Here is a 17,640-nt window from a genome sequence, read left to right as displayed (position 1 = left end):
GCAAGAGCATTCTCTGGGGCTATTCCTGCCTTCCAGATTAGCTCAAAGAATCAAAGTCCAACCAGAGTGCGGAAGCCCTGTTTCGGGGAGGGGAGCTTCAGCAACAGGGGCTTCTGGACCCCAGCTGGGCAACCCCTCACCTTTTGTTCTTGTCTGTCTCCTCTGACTGGCCTCGCCAGGGCAGGACCGTCCACCTGTGGACCATACTCCCTATTATAGGCTGCACCGTGTCCCCAAGAAGGATGCTGGGAGTCCTGACCCCCAAGACCTGTGATTGTGACCTTACTTGGAATCGGGTCTCTGAAGATGATCGAGTGAGGATGAGGTCATAATGGACTAGGGCAGGCCTGAATCCGATGACTGGTGTCCTCATAAAGGTGGACACAGACAGACAGACACAAACACACACACACACACACACACACACACACACAGGAAAACACCACGTGAGGATGACAGCCTGGGGCAGTGCATCTACAAGGCAAGGGAGGTGAAGGAGTACCAGCAAAGCACTAGAGGCCAGGGAGACAGGCTGGGAAGACATCCCAGCCCAACGGTCCTCAAAAGGAAGCAACGCTGGTGACATGCTGATCGCAGACTTGCAGCCTCCGAAACCACGAGGGAATAAACTTCTGTTGCTTAAGCCCCCCAGTCTCCGGTAATCTGCACGGCAGCCCAATACCCACTCCCCACAGCTTTAGAGCTGGGTCCCCAGGCTCCACGCACTGGGCCCTCCGAGGTCGGACACTTGGGTAACTGGTACCCCGATGGGCCGGATGGACCAACTTCCTGGACTGGCCACTCCCTTGAACGCTCCCGCCCCGAGTTTTGCTTAGCTGACGCCTACTCATCTGCAAGGCCACGCACGGCATCTTCCCATCAGCCTCCTCTGACCCGCCACCCTCGCCGGGTGCGGTGCATACGTATGCCCTCCACGTAGTACTTGGCACACCTTATTCTCGTCACCAAACGGCAGACCTGCCTCCCCTCCAGACTAGGAGCTCCCAGTGACTAGGAATAGTGTCTTGGGTGCCAGCAAATCACCAGTTAACAAAATACACCCCCTCTGATCGGCACCTTAAGCTTCTAAGGACGGTTTTTAAAATGTAACCACAGTACAGGGAACAGTCCCCCATTCTTAGCCTGCTGCTTCACGTTAGTAAGTAAGGTATATATTCTCCCACAAAGTTTAAATGCAGCAAATGAAAATCAAAGTGAGGTACCAGAGTCACTATGAAGACAAGCAGAATCTGTATTTATTCTTCTTTTCCTGGTAGGAAAAGGACGCTCATGGATTGTTACGACGCTGCCCGCAAATCTTGACAGGCTTGTAAATATTCGTCTTGGGCACGGAAGCGGCCAACAGGGAGATGCTTTCTGATGCCGCGTCACTGGGCCGGAACCACAAGGAGGAGAGGGGAATGTGTGGCCGCTTACCCAGCGACCCGGCAACTCAGATCAGTTTGGCACCAGGAGCTGTGAACACTCCCGACGGAGAAGACCTCAGAAGAGGAAAGCGGTTCTGCCCGTGACGGGAGCCCACCCCCCCGACCCGCCCTCACTCCCGCCTCCCATCGTCGTGTTTTCAACCTCCGGGCCAGGAGTCAACGAAGAGGGTACAAAAGATGGAGCCAGACCGATTTACAAAAGTAACCTGTATTCCAGCCAAAATCTCTTTAAAAAGAAAAATCCCTTTTCTACGGGGGCGGGAGACAAACTATGTAAGACACAATACATTTAAAATATGTATTGAAATTACAAATCAAGCTTTTTCATGTGATTCCAAAGTACAAAACACAACATTAAAAGGCATTCAAACAGCTCTTTTATGCATCACAGTGTTAGTGGCACAAGATGGACTGACATGTCACAAACGAGAACCGAGCTTTTGTTTTTACCACCGCTGCCAAATACGTACCGTCTACGTGTGCATGACCCATTCGTGCATATTTTTGTACAAGAGTAAAAGTACACCCGTGGTAAAACGGGCAAAGAATGAAGGAAAGGTCAGGCATGTGGCTGGTGCTTACCCCCAACCCAAGGCTCCCAGGAGTGTGGAAGACGAGAGGATCCCAACCGGAGGAAGAAGGGCGCCCGTGGGGCCTTATCAACCAAGACGGCATGCTCCCCTACTACTGACGCGTCAGCAACTATATTTGGGCGCAGGCCCTTCGTTCCAGGTGGCGTTTTGGGCAATACCGGTCATAACCTCTTCATTTTGTGTATCTTCCTAAGGGCTTGGGTTAATTATAAAGAATAAGCAAGCTTTGGTATTTTTTAAAGAGACCTTCACGAAGCTTTAGACATGCAGAATATTGTCCCTTGATGATTTCAGTGTCATATATATACACACACACACACACACACACATATATATATATATGGAGACTTATTAATAAATGAGAATCTGAGAAATATACAAAAAGCCCACCCTGGTTCTTTCCAATCTCCTAATTTTTAAAGACTATCAAGGGAAAATGTCTTCTCCCAATTTCTTAAATAACTTTAAACTTTGCAAGCAAGATAGATGAAAAAGAGAGACTCATCTTGGAGTAGTTTTTAGATCTCTGAGGATCCCTTTCCCCACGGGCCCTGGACTCTAAAAAGGAACCGGCCTGGTCCTACACACACTGGTTTTTATGGAATAATATTCCATAAAGAGAACTTGTTCCCCTTTGCAAAAGGTGTGAGCGGTGGTGGAGGTCAGTTCCCCGGGCTACGGCCACTCCCGCGGGGTGAGGAAGAACTGATATGGACAGCCGGTCATGCTTTCCAAGGATCTGATTATGCTCAGGTCCTGAGTCGATCTCTGCTACGCGAACATCTACAGTGACTCCTCCTCGGAGGGCGCCGGCCTCTTGTGACCGCTGCAAAGCTCGAAGGCCAGGCTGCAGGGGACATGACGGCCAGACTGACAGACTAGGCCTGTCCCGCAAAACCACCCAACGGGGTCAGAGGGCCTCGGATGACCCACAGGTCACCCGCACCCTCCAGGGCCACCCCAACTGGACACCGGTTGAGTTAGCCATGACCTGAGGACCTTCTTCCCTCCTCGCCAGGATTTCAAGGCCTCGAAAGGGGTAAACATACATGTGCTTCCAGAACGTCGGCACGAAGACCATCCGTGAAAGGGAATGTCATCTTCAGTTAAGACAAGCTATGCCATGTAACAGCCCACCACCAAGTGCAGAACTCCCCAGGTTTCACCAGGGAGTGAGGGCAAGGTTAAAATCCAAGACGTGGGCCATCTTCCCAGGTTCCGTTTACATTTTACATCAGGCATGGTTAGTACTGCACCCCCATGAACAATGGGGTTGGCGTTCCCTACTGAAATAAAAGCGTCACACGGAGGAAATTGCAAGTTTATGTAAGGATCCCATTGTAATCCTGCTGGTATCTTCCCAAGGAACAGACGATTTTAGCTGTGTAACTACAAAATCAAATTGAGGCATGCTTGGTGCAAAAACTCGGGAGCAAGCAGGTGCCAGTGTGGCTGCGGCTGGCCCGAGAGTCTTCACGGTCCCTACCTGGGTCGAACCACGTGCTTGTGAAACGTGTCAGGGGTGAAGGCACAAGGCTGGTGGGGGCTATGAATGTGCAGGGCCTGCTTGCGGATTTCTCCGGGACAGACGAACAGCCCAACCCGCTAGGAATAGAGACCTGAGCTCTAGCCCAGGGAATGCATCCTTTCCGAAGGCTCCCGTTCTACCTCGGAGGACAGGGGAACGACCGCGGGGACTTGTGCGGTGTGCAACAGGACAGGGATGGGGTGAGGCCTGCCCCCTCCTGGGTCAAAATGGAAACAGGGCCGCAAGCCGGCCGCCTCTGACAGGCATTTTAAAGGGTGCCACTAGACAAGTGCGTTCACTGATCCCAGCCTGGGCCACTGACTCGAGCCTCAGGACTCACTGAGCGTGACCTCTCCAGAAAGCCACCTACCACAAGGCCCTGTCGCAACAATTCCAGCTACAGAGACTCACTGCCCAGGCTCCACTGAGAAGACAGTCTCAGGCGTGTTCTTATTTTGTTACTGAGTAAGAATTCAGCTGTGGTCATAAGGAGAATGTTCTGAATATGATTTTGACACAGACTAGCTTCCTAATGGCTTCAGTTTCATAAAGATAATAAATACTACAGGTGAAGAGTGAGGTGACGCTGTTCCTTCTAACCTAGCAAATGTTAAGAAACAAAGAAGTGTCTACACGGGGAAGGAAAGCAGGACCCGAGGCCAACACAGAAAGGTAGAATCAAACACACAAAAACCCCGCCACATTTTACAAATGTGCTCACAATAAGCAAACACGTCAGATTTTCCGTTTCACTCCTTTGTGGAATGTGTAATAAGTTTTAAAAAGTTCCGCGATAATAAATCGACAACAATTGCCTTTCTGTTATTTCAGAGGCCCCCAAGTTCAATGTAATCGGTTTGCTCCTTAAAAAGCACAGGTGGCCTCAAAGGCCATAGGAGAGCCAACTCTCTGTAAAGACGCGTTCTCTGCGTTTTAAACTCAACGGATGGAGCAACGTGTGTCTTAGTCATCCGCACGTTCTGCTGCCATGGTAACAGTCACACACGGCCCAGGAGAGACCGAGTGGTACAACCCCCTAAGTGAAAGGGAAGGTGTTTTCAGCGGGGCAAAATGGTTAGCAACGGGACTCGGAACTCTGTAAGGTAACAGGATTTCTCCAAAATAACTTAAGTCATTTAAACAACTGAAAATCAGGAAGCTTGTCCCCCAGGCCCCAGGGGCGTGCTCCAGTCCTGCCAGGAAGCCCTGCCTAAGAGGATCAATAGCACTATTCGCTCCTTACTGTCTGAGTGAGGAGGCTGGGGCAAGCGGCCAAAACATACTGATTCTCCGCAGAGCCATTCCCGAGTCAAACATTTGGTTTCCAAAGACATTACAAAATATCTGCTCATACCTGGATGAGAAGAGATAAGCCCCATGAGCTGAGCTGAATCACCAAAGAGAGAAAAAATAAAAGGAAAATCTAGTGATGAAGATACTCCTTTAAACACGTCAGTATCGTCAAAGAAACGCAACAATATGGAAAGCGCGTTTCTAACAGCACACCGCTTACGGTGTTCAAAACGTCGTCACAGGCTTCAAGAAAAACACAAAGAGCGCTAAGGCTTTCTAAATCTCCTGAAAAGTGGCCGAGCCAGAAAAGTCATTTGAACAGTAACTTCTTAAAATGCACATTTCAAGAAAGGCATAGGATGGTTTAGATGCACCTTGTTGATTTTTCACTACTCAGTTGGAAAAACAAAAAGACACCTTCTAAAAAGGATTTTACTAAATGCCATTAGTAATAAAAACAGTTGTCATAAACAGAGTGCTTTTCTCAAGTCAGAATTATTGGATTCTGCCTGAAGTGAGTTGTAATCTTTAAAAGACTCCTTCTCTCAAAAACATGGCACCATCAGGACGCCAAGGAGGAGACGGACAGCGTTTTGCACAAGAAGGTCTCTGAAGCAGCCACCAGACACTCCTAGTCTACCGCCACTGGGAGAAAACTGCCCGGGGTGCCTCGCACAGCGCCTCCCTTGTCAAGTCGGCAGAGATCGATTGTGTGGGGACGCACCCTACCCACTGCAGCCTGCCTTCCCCATGCCCAGGTGACCGCACCCGGGGCCTCGGCAAGCGCTCTGACATCAGTCCCTGAAATCACGGCATCCAGCGTGACACTGTGAAGCTCTATGGGGCACATAAGGCAAGAAAGATGTTTAGTGAGGGGGGCGGCGGGGTGGGGTGGGGGCGGGCCACGCTTCCCGGAGGCAGGGGTCTCGTTCCAGCATCGCGCCTTCCTCTAGGTGGGTAATGGGTCATCGTCACCTTTACTGCACTTGCACTTGCAGCAAAGTACAAACGGAGTGGCCAAGAGCAGGAAAGGCGAGGCCACCAACAGCAGGAGCCCAAATCCAGCAAAAATGCCCACGACCTGCAGGAAGGAAACATAGGAGCAGAGGGTAAGGTGGCTAGTCTGTAGGTTCCACGACTGAAATATAAACCACACAACCATCCATCCTCCCGTCATCTACTCATCTGTCATTCATTTATGCATCTACCCAGCCACCCATCTACCATCTAGCCATTCATCCATCACCCATCCATCCACCCATCCATCTACCCATCCTGCATCTACTACTCATCTACCCACCCATCCATCCATCCATCCACCCAACCCATCTTTCCACTCAGCCATCCATCCATCAAACAATCACCCATCACCCATCCTATCCCCCCATCCACCCATCATCCACCCACCATCTACCCATCCGTCATCCATTTATCCATCCACCCAACCCATTTATCCACTCAGCCATCCATCCATACCTACACGTATCAAACGATCATCCATCACCTATCCTATCCCCCATCCACCTATCATTGTATCCTTCATCCATCTACTCATCCATCCATGCATCCATTTGTCCACCTATCCATCAGTACTTGCTTCCTCTCACATCCCCTGCCCTTTCATTTCTTTTTCTTCCTCTCCCTTTCCTCTTCCACCTCCTTCCACCTAAGGACCCAAACTACCATCCATTGATACACGCAGTTAACAAACAAGTCTCCCCTGAGCCAGACACTGTATGAGGTCTTACAAATACAGAGACACATCAGATCATGGCCCTTGAGGAGCACCGGTTCAGTGGAAAGAGACTTGAGACTTCATGAACTGACAACAATACATTTTACAGAAACTGCCATCAGGCTCCAGGTATAAAGGGAGTCCAAGGGTCAGACACCTGCATTTGCTAACGGGAAGGAAGGCGGCCAGTGGGACATGCCTGAGATTACAAAGATAAGGAGGTGGTTAGCGTACAGGAAAGACTAGGATAAGACGGGAGAACTCGAGAAAAGGAACCAGACCTGTGTTACTCCCAGAGTTTAAAACCCAGCACTGCTTTTAAAACTGACTGTTACAGGTTCTGACTTTGTTTTATAACACATGCTTATGCCTCGGTATGAGCAGGTGCCAAGAGGAATAAGCCTCAAATGTAGACACGTTGTCATCTAAGTCAGACAGTGTGGCTGGTCAAGAAAGCAGGGTGTTCCTATTTTGACAGCCTCCAACATTCGCCACCCGCCCTCCCCCCCCCCACCCCCAAGCAGAGGACAATGTAGAACTGAAACCTGATGACAGAGTCAGAATGCCACCTAGTGTTCACAATGATAAATACATGACCGGTCCGGGCACTCTGTGCTAATGCTGACTTTTCCGTGTTCCCTCCTCTCTGCGCCTCATTTTTCTCAAATACAAAATAAACACGTGAGATAAAAAGAACTCTAAAGGTCGTTATAAGCTCTGAAAGAGGATACCAGGCTATAGCACTCAAAGAAAGGAACCTTCTCTTAGATTTCTGCCTGAAAACCGTCACACATGCATCACACTGCATTTATAAATTATACTGCAAATGCTAGGAAGCCATGCTTTCTGCCCAGTTGGCGAAGTCCATTTGTCGGAACATAATGTCGCCGGTGGAATTATGAGATGTGAAATCAGATCAGGCTTTGTTAAAATCACGTGCATGCTGATATTTTAGAAACCATGAAAACACCCAGGAAGCTGTTACTTGGAAGGCCCTGGAGCCATCTCCACTACTTGGAACGTACTGTCCATCCCAAAGAAGGGACACTCTGCGATCAGAAACATATCAAAATCCTTGACCAAATGCTCACCTTCCTGGCCAATAACACATCCTAGTTTCTACTCCGTTTATACTGCCTCTTGCTTCGCATGCCATGTAGTAAGCAAGGTTAGCCACCCAGTCTCCTGCGGATCAGTGATAGGATGCAGATACTGCCAGAAGGAAAGCAGCTACCAGTAACGAATCAGACAGGATGCAAATATCGCAAAACAGAAGTAGTCAGTGAGCATGTCATAAACGTGTGAGAGGCACTAGATTGTGTACTACAGGTGATACAGATGAGTAAACAGTTCCAGGCTCTGGAGGGACGCACAGCAGAACACAGCGTTGTTCATCCTGGCAAACTCTGAGACTTAAAGGTACAGCTTCTCGGGCCACCTGGGTGGCTCCGTCAGTTGAGCGTCCGACTTTGGCTCAGGTCACGATCTCACAGTTACTGAGTTTGAGACCCACATATGGCTCTGTGCTGACAGCTCAGAGCCTGGAGCCTGCTTTGGATTCTGTGTCTCCCTCTCTCTCTACCTCTCCCCTGCTCATGCTGTCTCTCTCTCGAAAATAAATAAACATTACTCAGTCGGTTAAGCGGCCGACTTCGGCTCAGGTCACGATCTCGCAGTCCGTGAGTTCAAGCCCCGCGTCAGGCTCTGTGCTGACAGCTCAGAGCCCGGAGCCTGTTTCAGATTCTGTGTCTCCCTCTCTCTGACCCTCCCCTGTTCATGCTCTGTCTCTCTCTGTCTCAAAAATAAATAAACGTTAAAAAAAAATTTTTTTTAATAAATAAACATTAATAAATTTTTTTTAGGAGCTCCTGGGTGGTTCAGTCGGTTAAGTGTCCAACTTCAGCTCAGGTCATGATCTCACAGTCTGTGGATTCGAGCCCCGCACTGGGCTCTGTGCTGACAGCTCAGAGCCTGGAGCATGCTTCAGATTCTGTGTCTCCCTCTCTCTGCTACTCCCTTCTTTGCACTCTGTCTCTCCCTCTTTCAAAAATAAACATTAAAAAAAATATTTTTTCAAAATTTTTTAGGGGTGCCTGGGTGGCTCAGTCAGTCGAGCGTCCGACTTCAGCTCAGGACATGATCTCACAGTTTATGAGTTCGAGCCCCACGTCAGGCTCTGTGCTGACAGTTCAGAGCCTGGAGCCTGCTTTGGATTCCCTCTCTGCACCTCCCCCATTCATTCCCTGTCTCTGAAAAATAAATAAACATTAAAGAAAATTTAAAAATTTTTTTTTTTCAACGTTTATTTATTTTTGGGACAGAGAGAGACAGAGCATGAACGGGGGAGGGGCAGAGAGAGAGGGAGACACAGAATCGGAAACAGGCTCCAGGCTCCGAGCCATCAGCCCAGAGCCTGACGCGGGGCTCGAACTCCCGGACCGCGAGATCGTGACCTGGCTGAAGTCGGACGCTTAACCGACTGCGCCACCCAGGCGCCCCTAAAGAAAATTTAAAAAAAAATTTTAAAGTATGGCTTCTCAAATTCAGACTGTATCTTCAGAGTATAACATAGGTTCTGTGACCAGTATAAGCCTCTGTGCACAGACCAGTGCATCTCCTGTAACAAACATGCAACAGACATTTAGGAGACTGACCCAGATGAACAGAAACTGGTACGTTTTGAGTCCTCTCCTCCAGAGAGTTCTATAAACCACACTCCAGCACTTAGGAACTATATGCCAAAATCAAAGATGCAATAAGGTGAATGTGTGGAACCCCTTTAATTCTCTGACACTTGGCATTTGAACATGACATCGAGGCCCATCCAGCACACCACACGCTAGATGTGGGAGAGGCTGGGACAATGACAGGAATAAGGGAGTGAGGGCTGTGGTCGCTCACATGTCTCCTCCTAATTCTGCCTTCAGTGCCATCACGGGGGCAGCTTGAAATAGCCAGGATGGGAGTGTTTACACCGCAGGAAGCAAACACCCCCTGCCAGGTAGGCTGCTGTTAAATGACTATCAAGCGGGTGGAGGCGTGCCCTTGAGGCAGGGGAAGCCACAAGGTAAGCGTGGGGGCTGTGTGGAGTCTAGCCAGGCGCTAGGTGACAGCTCCGCTCTCTCCTGCCCACCCTCTGTAACAGCTCCTCATTTCTCCGCTTAATGAATATCTGTTGTTCTGAACTGTGCGGTGCAGGGCGATTTGTTCTCTGAAAGACGGGGGCCCAGCAGGAGGGCAGGCAGCCGCAAGCAGTGACAAAGGGCTGAAGAGTTCTGGGCAGAAACAGATTCGAGACTCAGAAAACAGGTGCTGGGAAGTTCAGGGTGGCTTCCTTAGGGACGTGGCAGGGCCAGCAGGTGTGAGCCAGGTGTGCACAGACTGAGGCATCAGGAAGAGAGAATTTCAGGCCGGCTGTAGGACGGTACAGGAAACAGGAAACACAGACGTGTGCAGGCAGGACATCCGGGAGGGGTCCGGCAAGGCCAGAACGGAGAGCTCAGGATCCCTGCTCGCAAGTTGAGCACTCATCTCGTTGAGAAACCAAGGGGGTAAGTTCCAGGGGCTTTGTGGAGGACGGGTCCACAGTTGGGAAGATGGAGCCTACAGGACTCACAGCAGGCCGGGCAGGTAGGAGGGAGGACAGTGACCAGAAGAGGCACAGAAGCAGAGGGTGTTCAGAAAGCAAAATCAGCAAGACCTGAAGGCCTCCAAGAACCATGCACTCAGTTTTGGCTTGAGGGGGATGGACGTGCCATCTTGGTAACGAGAAGAACAGTGAGCTCCATTTGGACGTTCCGAGTCTGGGAGACCCGCGGGCACCCACATGGAGATATGGAGGAGGCAGTGGGGACGTGAATCTTGGGCTCTGGGGAGAAGCCAGCAGATTTCAGGACCATTAGCACCGAGATGTTCAAACGAGTGACTGTCTCCCAGGGACGGAGCACAGTGAGCAAGGGAATGAAGCCATCCCACCACCTGTGTGCAGAAGAGAAGGCCATCTCAAAGGCCACCATAACCACGCACCACAGACGGGGCCCAAACACTGGACATCTGTCTTTCTCCCACAGTCCTCGGGGGCAAGAAGACTGAGACCCAGGTGTGGGCAGGGCTGGTTTCTCCCGAGGCCTCTCTCTGGGCTCACAGACGGCCGTCCCTCTGTGCTGGTCTGTGTCCCCATCTCTTCTTATAGGGACACCAGTCATACTGGATTGGGGCCCACCCAACGGCCCCACTGTAACTTCATCGGCTCTCTGAGGGTCCATCTCCGGATACGGTCATGTTCTGAGATCACCTGGGCTTAGACTGCCACACGGGAATTCTGGGGGCGCCTACCCCAGCCCCTGACAAGGAAGAGCATCAGGACTGTAGGATTTTAGTCTATGTGCTGCTGAAGTGAGCACAGGGTTGTAGGAGAATCAGAAGGAACTCAGTGTCGGGAGCCCTGGAGTGGAGAGGGAGGAGGGCGGGGGGGAGTGGGGGCAGAAGCAGGTGGCAGGGGACAGATGCACTGATTCTCCCACCTCCCTCCAGGTCTGCAAGCTGGGAGGGGCACACGGGAGACTCAGATCCCTCGGCACGGGCTCGGGGTGGCCCCCAAAGGGCTGCCTGCATCCTCTAGACAGATGTCTCCTCGATTCCCTCTCTTCATCTCCTGGCTCCGGAGGGTTCCGGGTACACCCACGTTCCACCTCCGCACCGTGGGCTCCGGGGACCCAGACAGTGTGTTCCACGGGGAGGAGGGCCGGCCACAGCCAGGTGAACAGACACATTTCCACAAGCACAGGGCAGGGGTGCCGCTGGGGAAAGCAGACAGGGAGGGACCTGGGAGTGGGGTTCAGGGAGCAGAATAGAAACACACTGGCTGGAGGGGAGCAAGCCCCTGAGGCAGTGGGGGGTCCAGGTCACTGGGGCCTTTCGTCTGAGGGCCATGGAGGCCAGCAGAGCACTTCCCACAACGGAGGGGGCTTGGAGGGAAAACCTCAGTTCTGCCCATACACGTCCTGTTCGAAATGTCCACTAGGCACCCACGTGGGGACAGCGAGCGGCATGAGATGCCTCTGCTGGGAGGTCAATGGGCCTGCGACACGGGCAGGGCCACGTGGTCACAGGAGGGGCAGGGAGCATACCACGAGGGCTCCTTGTTGTCACAAGGGCTGGTCCCACCTCCCTACAAACACAGGATGAGGAAGTCATTTCGGCCCCTAGATTGCAGTCCAGCCCAGTGCTCTCATTTCACAGTGCAAAATCTGTGGCCAAAAGCGATTCGAACGGTCTCGAAACTTGTTTAAGACAGAAGGGACCGGGCATCCTGGGTAAGTACAGGAGACAGTGCGTGTCTCTCTCACTGAGCTCTGGGAAAAGTACTGGTAGGACAGGGCTCTGCGGGAGGCTCCCAGGACAGGGGTGTCTGTGGAACAGGACTCCCACCCGTCAGCCTGGACTCAGAGGGCATCAGCGGCACGCCTCCACACACACACATGAACGCAGAGACCGGCCATCAGCTGGCTACTAAACGCCATCCTGTGGCTAAAAGTGAGCTCTCCCGGGGCGTCCGGGTGGCTCGGCGGGTTGAGCATCCGACTGTGACTCAGCTCATGATCTCACGGTTCGTGGGTTCAAGGCCCGCGGCAGGCTCTGGGCTGACGGCTCGGAGCCTGGAGGCCTGCTTGGGGTCCTCTGCCCTCTCTCTCTGCCCCTCCCCTGATCGTTCTCTCCCTCTCTCAAAAATAAACATTTAAAAATAAATTAATAAGTAAGTAAAAGTGAGCTCTCCCTTCACTGTGAGGTGTCCCTGAGCACGAAGACGGTGACGCTTCCCTGCTCAGAGGGGAAGGAGGAGCCCGTGTGGAGAGGGCCCTCCTCCACCGTCAGGTGCTGGCGGCCCAAGGAAGTAGACTTACGTCGTGCAGAGGAAAGGCACACGATGGCTGAGTTCGGGGCCAGCACTAGCAAAGGCACCGCGGTTCACAGCAACCCTGTGTAAAGTGACGAGCAGGGGCCGAAGGCAGAGCACAGCTGTCCACCCCCCGCTGCTCACACCCAGGCCTCCGCAGCTTAGTAAGGAGCAGGCCACGTCTCCACCCCTGCAGCCACAGCCGACACCACCCCGCTCCTCCTCCCTGTTTGCAAAGGTGCCGTCCCGCAAGGAGACCCTGCCGAACGAAATCAAAACAAGGACATCGCTCGGGACAAAACGGAATTGTATAAATCCTCTACGCGACAAAGACGCGTTTTTCCATTCATCTGGCAGAACACTAGGTAAAACGTGTTTGGCATCTCATGTTTTTACTCCCACCACAATATCGAGGGCAGCCTGCAATCGTCACAAGGAAGCACACCACAATTCTCACAAACGATCTCTTAAAATAATTTTACCGAACTTCCTATCGAAAGGCAGGAAACGCGAAGGAGCAGGAACCTCGTCCAGCAAGAGATGACACTGGGCTTTCAACCACAGCCCCTACACACAGGAGTCACAGGGCACTGCCTTCAGGGCCGTGTTTGCAGTACTGCGGAGGTCTGTGTCGGGCGAGGCCCCGAGCGGCCGACAGAGAGGCACTTCCCTAAGGAGCTGAGGAAGCCAACCCCGGGCAGAAGCTCCAAGCGACGGCGCCATCTGTGTGCCTCAGGGCAGCACCTGACCCGCCTGGGGGATGGTGAAGCAGTCTGGGGGTCAAGACCAGAACTTTAGTAAACAGAACACATCGAGCAGGTAGGATACATATGTGGGTGTGTGCAAGTACTTGACGGGTTGAAGGGCGCTGTGTGTTTCTACCTACAGGTCTCAGTCAAGTTAAAACTCCAAAGCCATTGTTCAGAATGCGCTTCGGCCTGGGTATGTGATAGGCGGGGGACAGGAGCAGGTGGGGCTGGAGTAAGACCCTGGTCCTGAGGGACCAGGAATGCCAGGATGAGAAGTCTTCAGGTTGTATCCCATCTGTGCATTCTACCCTGCTGCTCTTAAGCCTGCTGTGGCTCCCTAGTGCCACAGTTTTTAAGTCAAAGCATGACCCTGGGGGTCTTCTCCAGGCTCAATCACTACTCTGCCCCAGCTTCCCATCCGCTGCACTGAACCTCCAGGCACTCCCATCCTGTCCCTAGGGTCACATTCTGGGCCCCTGTTTCATGGCCCCACACGCCACAAGTCTTTTCTGCAGCCTCCCATTTCAGAAACTTTATGGTTAGAATTCTTTGCCCCGCTTTCCATAGTTTTCCTCAAATCTTCCAGCCTAAATAATCAACGAGAAATATTTCTGTGCTTCTCACATCTCCCTCCGCCTTGCAGTCCTCTGAGCTCCTGAAACATGCTTGATCCATGTCTGCTGGGCTTCCCTCAAAGTGCTGCAGGGAGGCCACATAGGTCAGCCCTGCATAGACAGAGGACAGACAAGGTGGCAGGAGAGATGGGAGAAGCCAGAGGACCAGGCGGGCCCCTGGAGGTGATCTAACGGGCGGACAAAGATGAGCCCAGGCGAAGCTGGGGGTTTCCAGGCAGGGTGGGTGTCCTCTCAAGCGCTGCCCCCTTCACCTGTCACTCTGTCACACCAACACTCCTGCCCCTGCTCCTTCCAACACACCTGCTCCAGGTCCAGAGTCCACTTTTCTTAACAGGAGCCTTTTTGTTTCCCCCAGACAGGGAACAAGTCACAGCGCCTCCCAACGACAGCCAAGTGCTATTTCTCTGAACAGTCCCCAGCCGCCATCAGGCCCCCACCAGGACACCAGCAGCTCCTGCAGGGTTCCTGGAGAAAATGGGCCAGCCGGACAGGCCCCTCTGCTTCCTGTCCCACCCAAAGGGAAAAGTAGCTGAGTGAACAGGGACAAAGGTCCCTCCAAAGACAGCTGGCTTTGAGTAGGAAGGCCGTGAACTAGTCACAAGAAAGCCAAATCAATCGACCACACTTTCAACCAGGTTGATTTCTGGAGCATCTTTCTGGCTCAGGCATGGAGCTGGGGCGTAGGGCCACAAAGATGAGCAAAACAAGTCCCAACTATGGAGGACAGTCTATCTCTCTTAAGAGTTAAGCCACACGCTCCAGAGGGGAAAACAAGAGGGGTCGCGGTAAGTGATCAGTGTTGAAACAAATGCTCGGAGCCCGGGGTGAGGGAGGGGGGCTCTGGTAACAGTTGCGGCGGCGGGGGGGGGGGGGGGGGGTCACGGAGGACGTGACCCTGACCTTGGCTATAGACAAAGGGAGTAGAATCTCCATGAGCCAGACTGGGACAAGCAGAGGAAAGAGAGAGCCGGGGAGATCAGGAGGACACCGGGGTTTGGCAGGACCGCGGTCCCGCAGGCCAGTGAGTGGAGAGCAGGAAGGCGTCGCCAGGCCCTGGAAACAGGGTCCCACCTGCCGTTCTGGGGTGTCCGGGCATCGATCAACCACCACCCCAGGCGCCTCACCAACACTTCCCGGACATTTCAGAGATGAGCTGAAGGGGGACAGGAAAACCCATTTCTGCTCAAGAAGCTTTGCACTAACACAAGTGAGGCTCCCCCCGCCCCGGGATCAGTAAGAAGCCTGCGGGGAAGTGGGCCCCAAGCAGGAGCCTGTGTGAAGGGGAAGGGAACCCACGGCCCCAGCGGCTCAAAGGGCGGGAGACGCACACCGGAAATGAGGACTAAGCTTCCACCCGATGCTTCACCCTTAGAAGGAGCCACGAACGTCCAAGAGCCTCCGGCGGTGGGTGGTCTCTACCTTGTGCTGGCGGTGGTCCTCACTGTCAACACCGAAGGCTCAGGAACAGCTGGGGCGTCCTCTGCACACGAACATCTCTCCCGGGTGGCTCTAGCCTCCAGCACAGACTCCCTGGGTGCGTCCAGCCCACAGGCCTTGGCTCCACCCCTTCCCACAGTGCCCCTCGGTGAGTCCAACCCACAGGCCTTGGCTCCACCCCTTCCCACAGTGCCCCTCGGTGAGTCCAGCCCACAGGCCTTGTCTCCACCCCTTCCCACAGTGCCCCTCGGTGAGTCCAGCCCACAGGCCTTGGCTCCACCCCTTCCCACAGTGCCCCTCGGTGAGTCCAGCCCACAGGCCTTGGCTCCACCCCTTCCCACAGTGCCCCTCGGTGAGTCCAGCCCACAGGCCTTGTCTCCACCCCTTCCCACAGTGCCCCTCGGTGAGTCCAGCCCACAGACCGTGGCCCCACCCCCTCCCACTTCCCCTACTTTGCGTGTTTTGTGATTTACCTTTTCTTCGTTTTGACACTGGTTCGCAGGTGTTTTACCGTTTTCCCCAAATCTAACACTAACCTGTGGACACCCTCTACTTCTGTAGCTATGACCTTATCCGTTCCGGGAGCTTCTCGCACCACAGAGAAGATGTCTCCGTGGGACCCTACACAGTGCATGCTTCTGTTCAATTCTCCCGCTCAATTCCTGCGATCGGGGGCACCCAAGTGGCTTCGGGACCTAGCTCGGAGCGGGCACTCAGGAGCCAAAAAGGAGCTGGTAGAAAGGCGTTTCAGGCTAGCGCAGGGTATGGACCCTTGTGTCTTGGATTCTTTCTCAAGTGTATTTCTTTAGTCCTGTTAATGACTGTTACCAGAATCTCAGTGCTGCCCAGGACCCCCCAGGGACATGTAACTCTCTCCGTCTGAATGAACAGGCACACGTGATAAGGTGTGACTGCCCAGGCTCCAGGAGAAAGGGGGACACAGCTCCCATCTTGCCCTCGCTCTGTCCTGGGGGGCTCACGCTTGCCACTAGCTGCCATGTGGTTAGAAGTTCAGGCCACATGGACAGACACGGTTAGGAGCTCCAGATCCAGCACCAGCCAGGGCCCTGCTGTGTCCAACTACCCGGAAGGAACTGAAGGACACTGAAGGAACTTCTATCCCGGCTAATGCCAATGGGGACCGAGACAAGCCTTCTGTGGGCCCTTGTTCACACTGCAGATGGTGAACACGGCGAACGTGAGGATATGAAGCCAATGCATTTGGGGAGGCTTGTCACACAGCAATAGGTAGCCACCTTTGAGCAAGTCACATTCCCTCGGCTGGGGCTCATTCCCTACATGGGAAAGGCTGGAGCAGAACATGATCCCCAAGTCCTCCCTTTGCCCTGATTGCCAGTGATCCCGCACAGGTGCACACGACAGCCTCCCCTTACCGGGCTGCTGTGCCAAGGCAAGCAGCCCAAATCAGTGCGGTTCATCCCTACCAGACACGGGAGGAGGACAGCAAAGGAGGAACGTGGCCTCGCTATGGTTCCCTTTCCCGCGTGGGGGAGAGGGTGCGGATATCGTTATGGGTAGAATCCTGTCCCCCCAAATATGTTATGTGGAGTCCTGACCCCAGGACTTCAGAACGTGGCCTGATTTGGGAATCGCATCTTTATAGAGGTCACCGTGTTAAAATGAGGTTCTTAGGGTGGGACTGGTGCCCTTACTGAAGGGGAACAGGGACCCAGATAGAGTTGCACAGACAGACGGCCCGGCCAGCACTCAGGACTGGAGGGAAGCATCTGTGAGCTGAGGAACAGTGCGGACCGATGGCCCCCACCAGAATGGGCAAGAATGGGGTCCCCTACAGGTTTCAGAGGGGTGTGGCCCCGTGACACCTGGTGCCTGACATGGCTCCAGACCCTCAGGCACACGCTTCTGCTGCCGTGCTGTTCCAGACGCTTCCTCGTGAATGACCACAGACGGCCAAACTCACACACAGGTGGGGCTGAGCCCCAAGGTGGCTGTGCTGGCAGGAGGCAGGACACGCACCTGTCTCTCCAGACCCTGGTCAGAGCTCGGGCCCGGGGCCAAGTCTCTAACAGCTCTGCTGGGCTGCACAGTGCGCAGCGCTGACAACCCACCCAGGCGGGTGCGCGGGTCACTGGTGTCTGGTGTCTGGAGAACCGTGCGGCCACCACCACTTCAATCCTCCACCCACTTCTCAGAGGGCTCGTTCCTGGAACCCAGCCACAGATCTGTGTTGACACACTGCCCGCAGCTGCTGCTCCCCACTAGGCACATCTGAGGGTTGCGATAGAGAACTCACCGCCGGCAACCCCGACACTTTCTGCCACTGGCCCCCCTGCCGGAAGGCCTC

General features: G+C 53.4%; 1 protein-coding gene across 13 annotated transcripts in view; it reads right to left on the bottom strand.

Moving 5' to 3' along the window:
• Positions 1–1,640: 1,640 nt before the first annotated feature.
• RNF144A (ring finger protein 144A) overlaps positions 1,641–17,640 on the bottom strand; it is a 124,915-nt gene continuing 108,915 nt past the window's right edge. For all 13 annotated transcript variants that reach the window (XM_047845160.1, XM_047845158.1, XM_047845162.1 and 10 more), the window contains one exon: positions 1,641–5,943. In XM_047845160.1, coding sequence (XP_047701116.1) covers positions 5,812–5,943 — 132 coding nt within the window. In that variant the 3' untranslated portion in view covers positions 1,641–5,811. The remainder of the gene's footprint in view (positions 5,944–17,640) is intronic.

The sequence above is a fragment of the Prionailurus viverrinus genome, unplaced genomic scaffold (genome assembly GCF_022837055.1).
Source record: "Prionailurus viverrinus isolate Anna unplaced genomic scaffold, UM_Priviv_1.0 scaffold_33, whole genome shotgun sequence".
Classification (NCBI taxonomy): Eukaryota; Metazoa; Chordata; class Mammalia; order Carnivora; family Felidae; genus Prionailurus; species Prionailurus viverrinus.
This window is presented reverse-complemented; position numbering and strand designations above follow the sequence as displayed.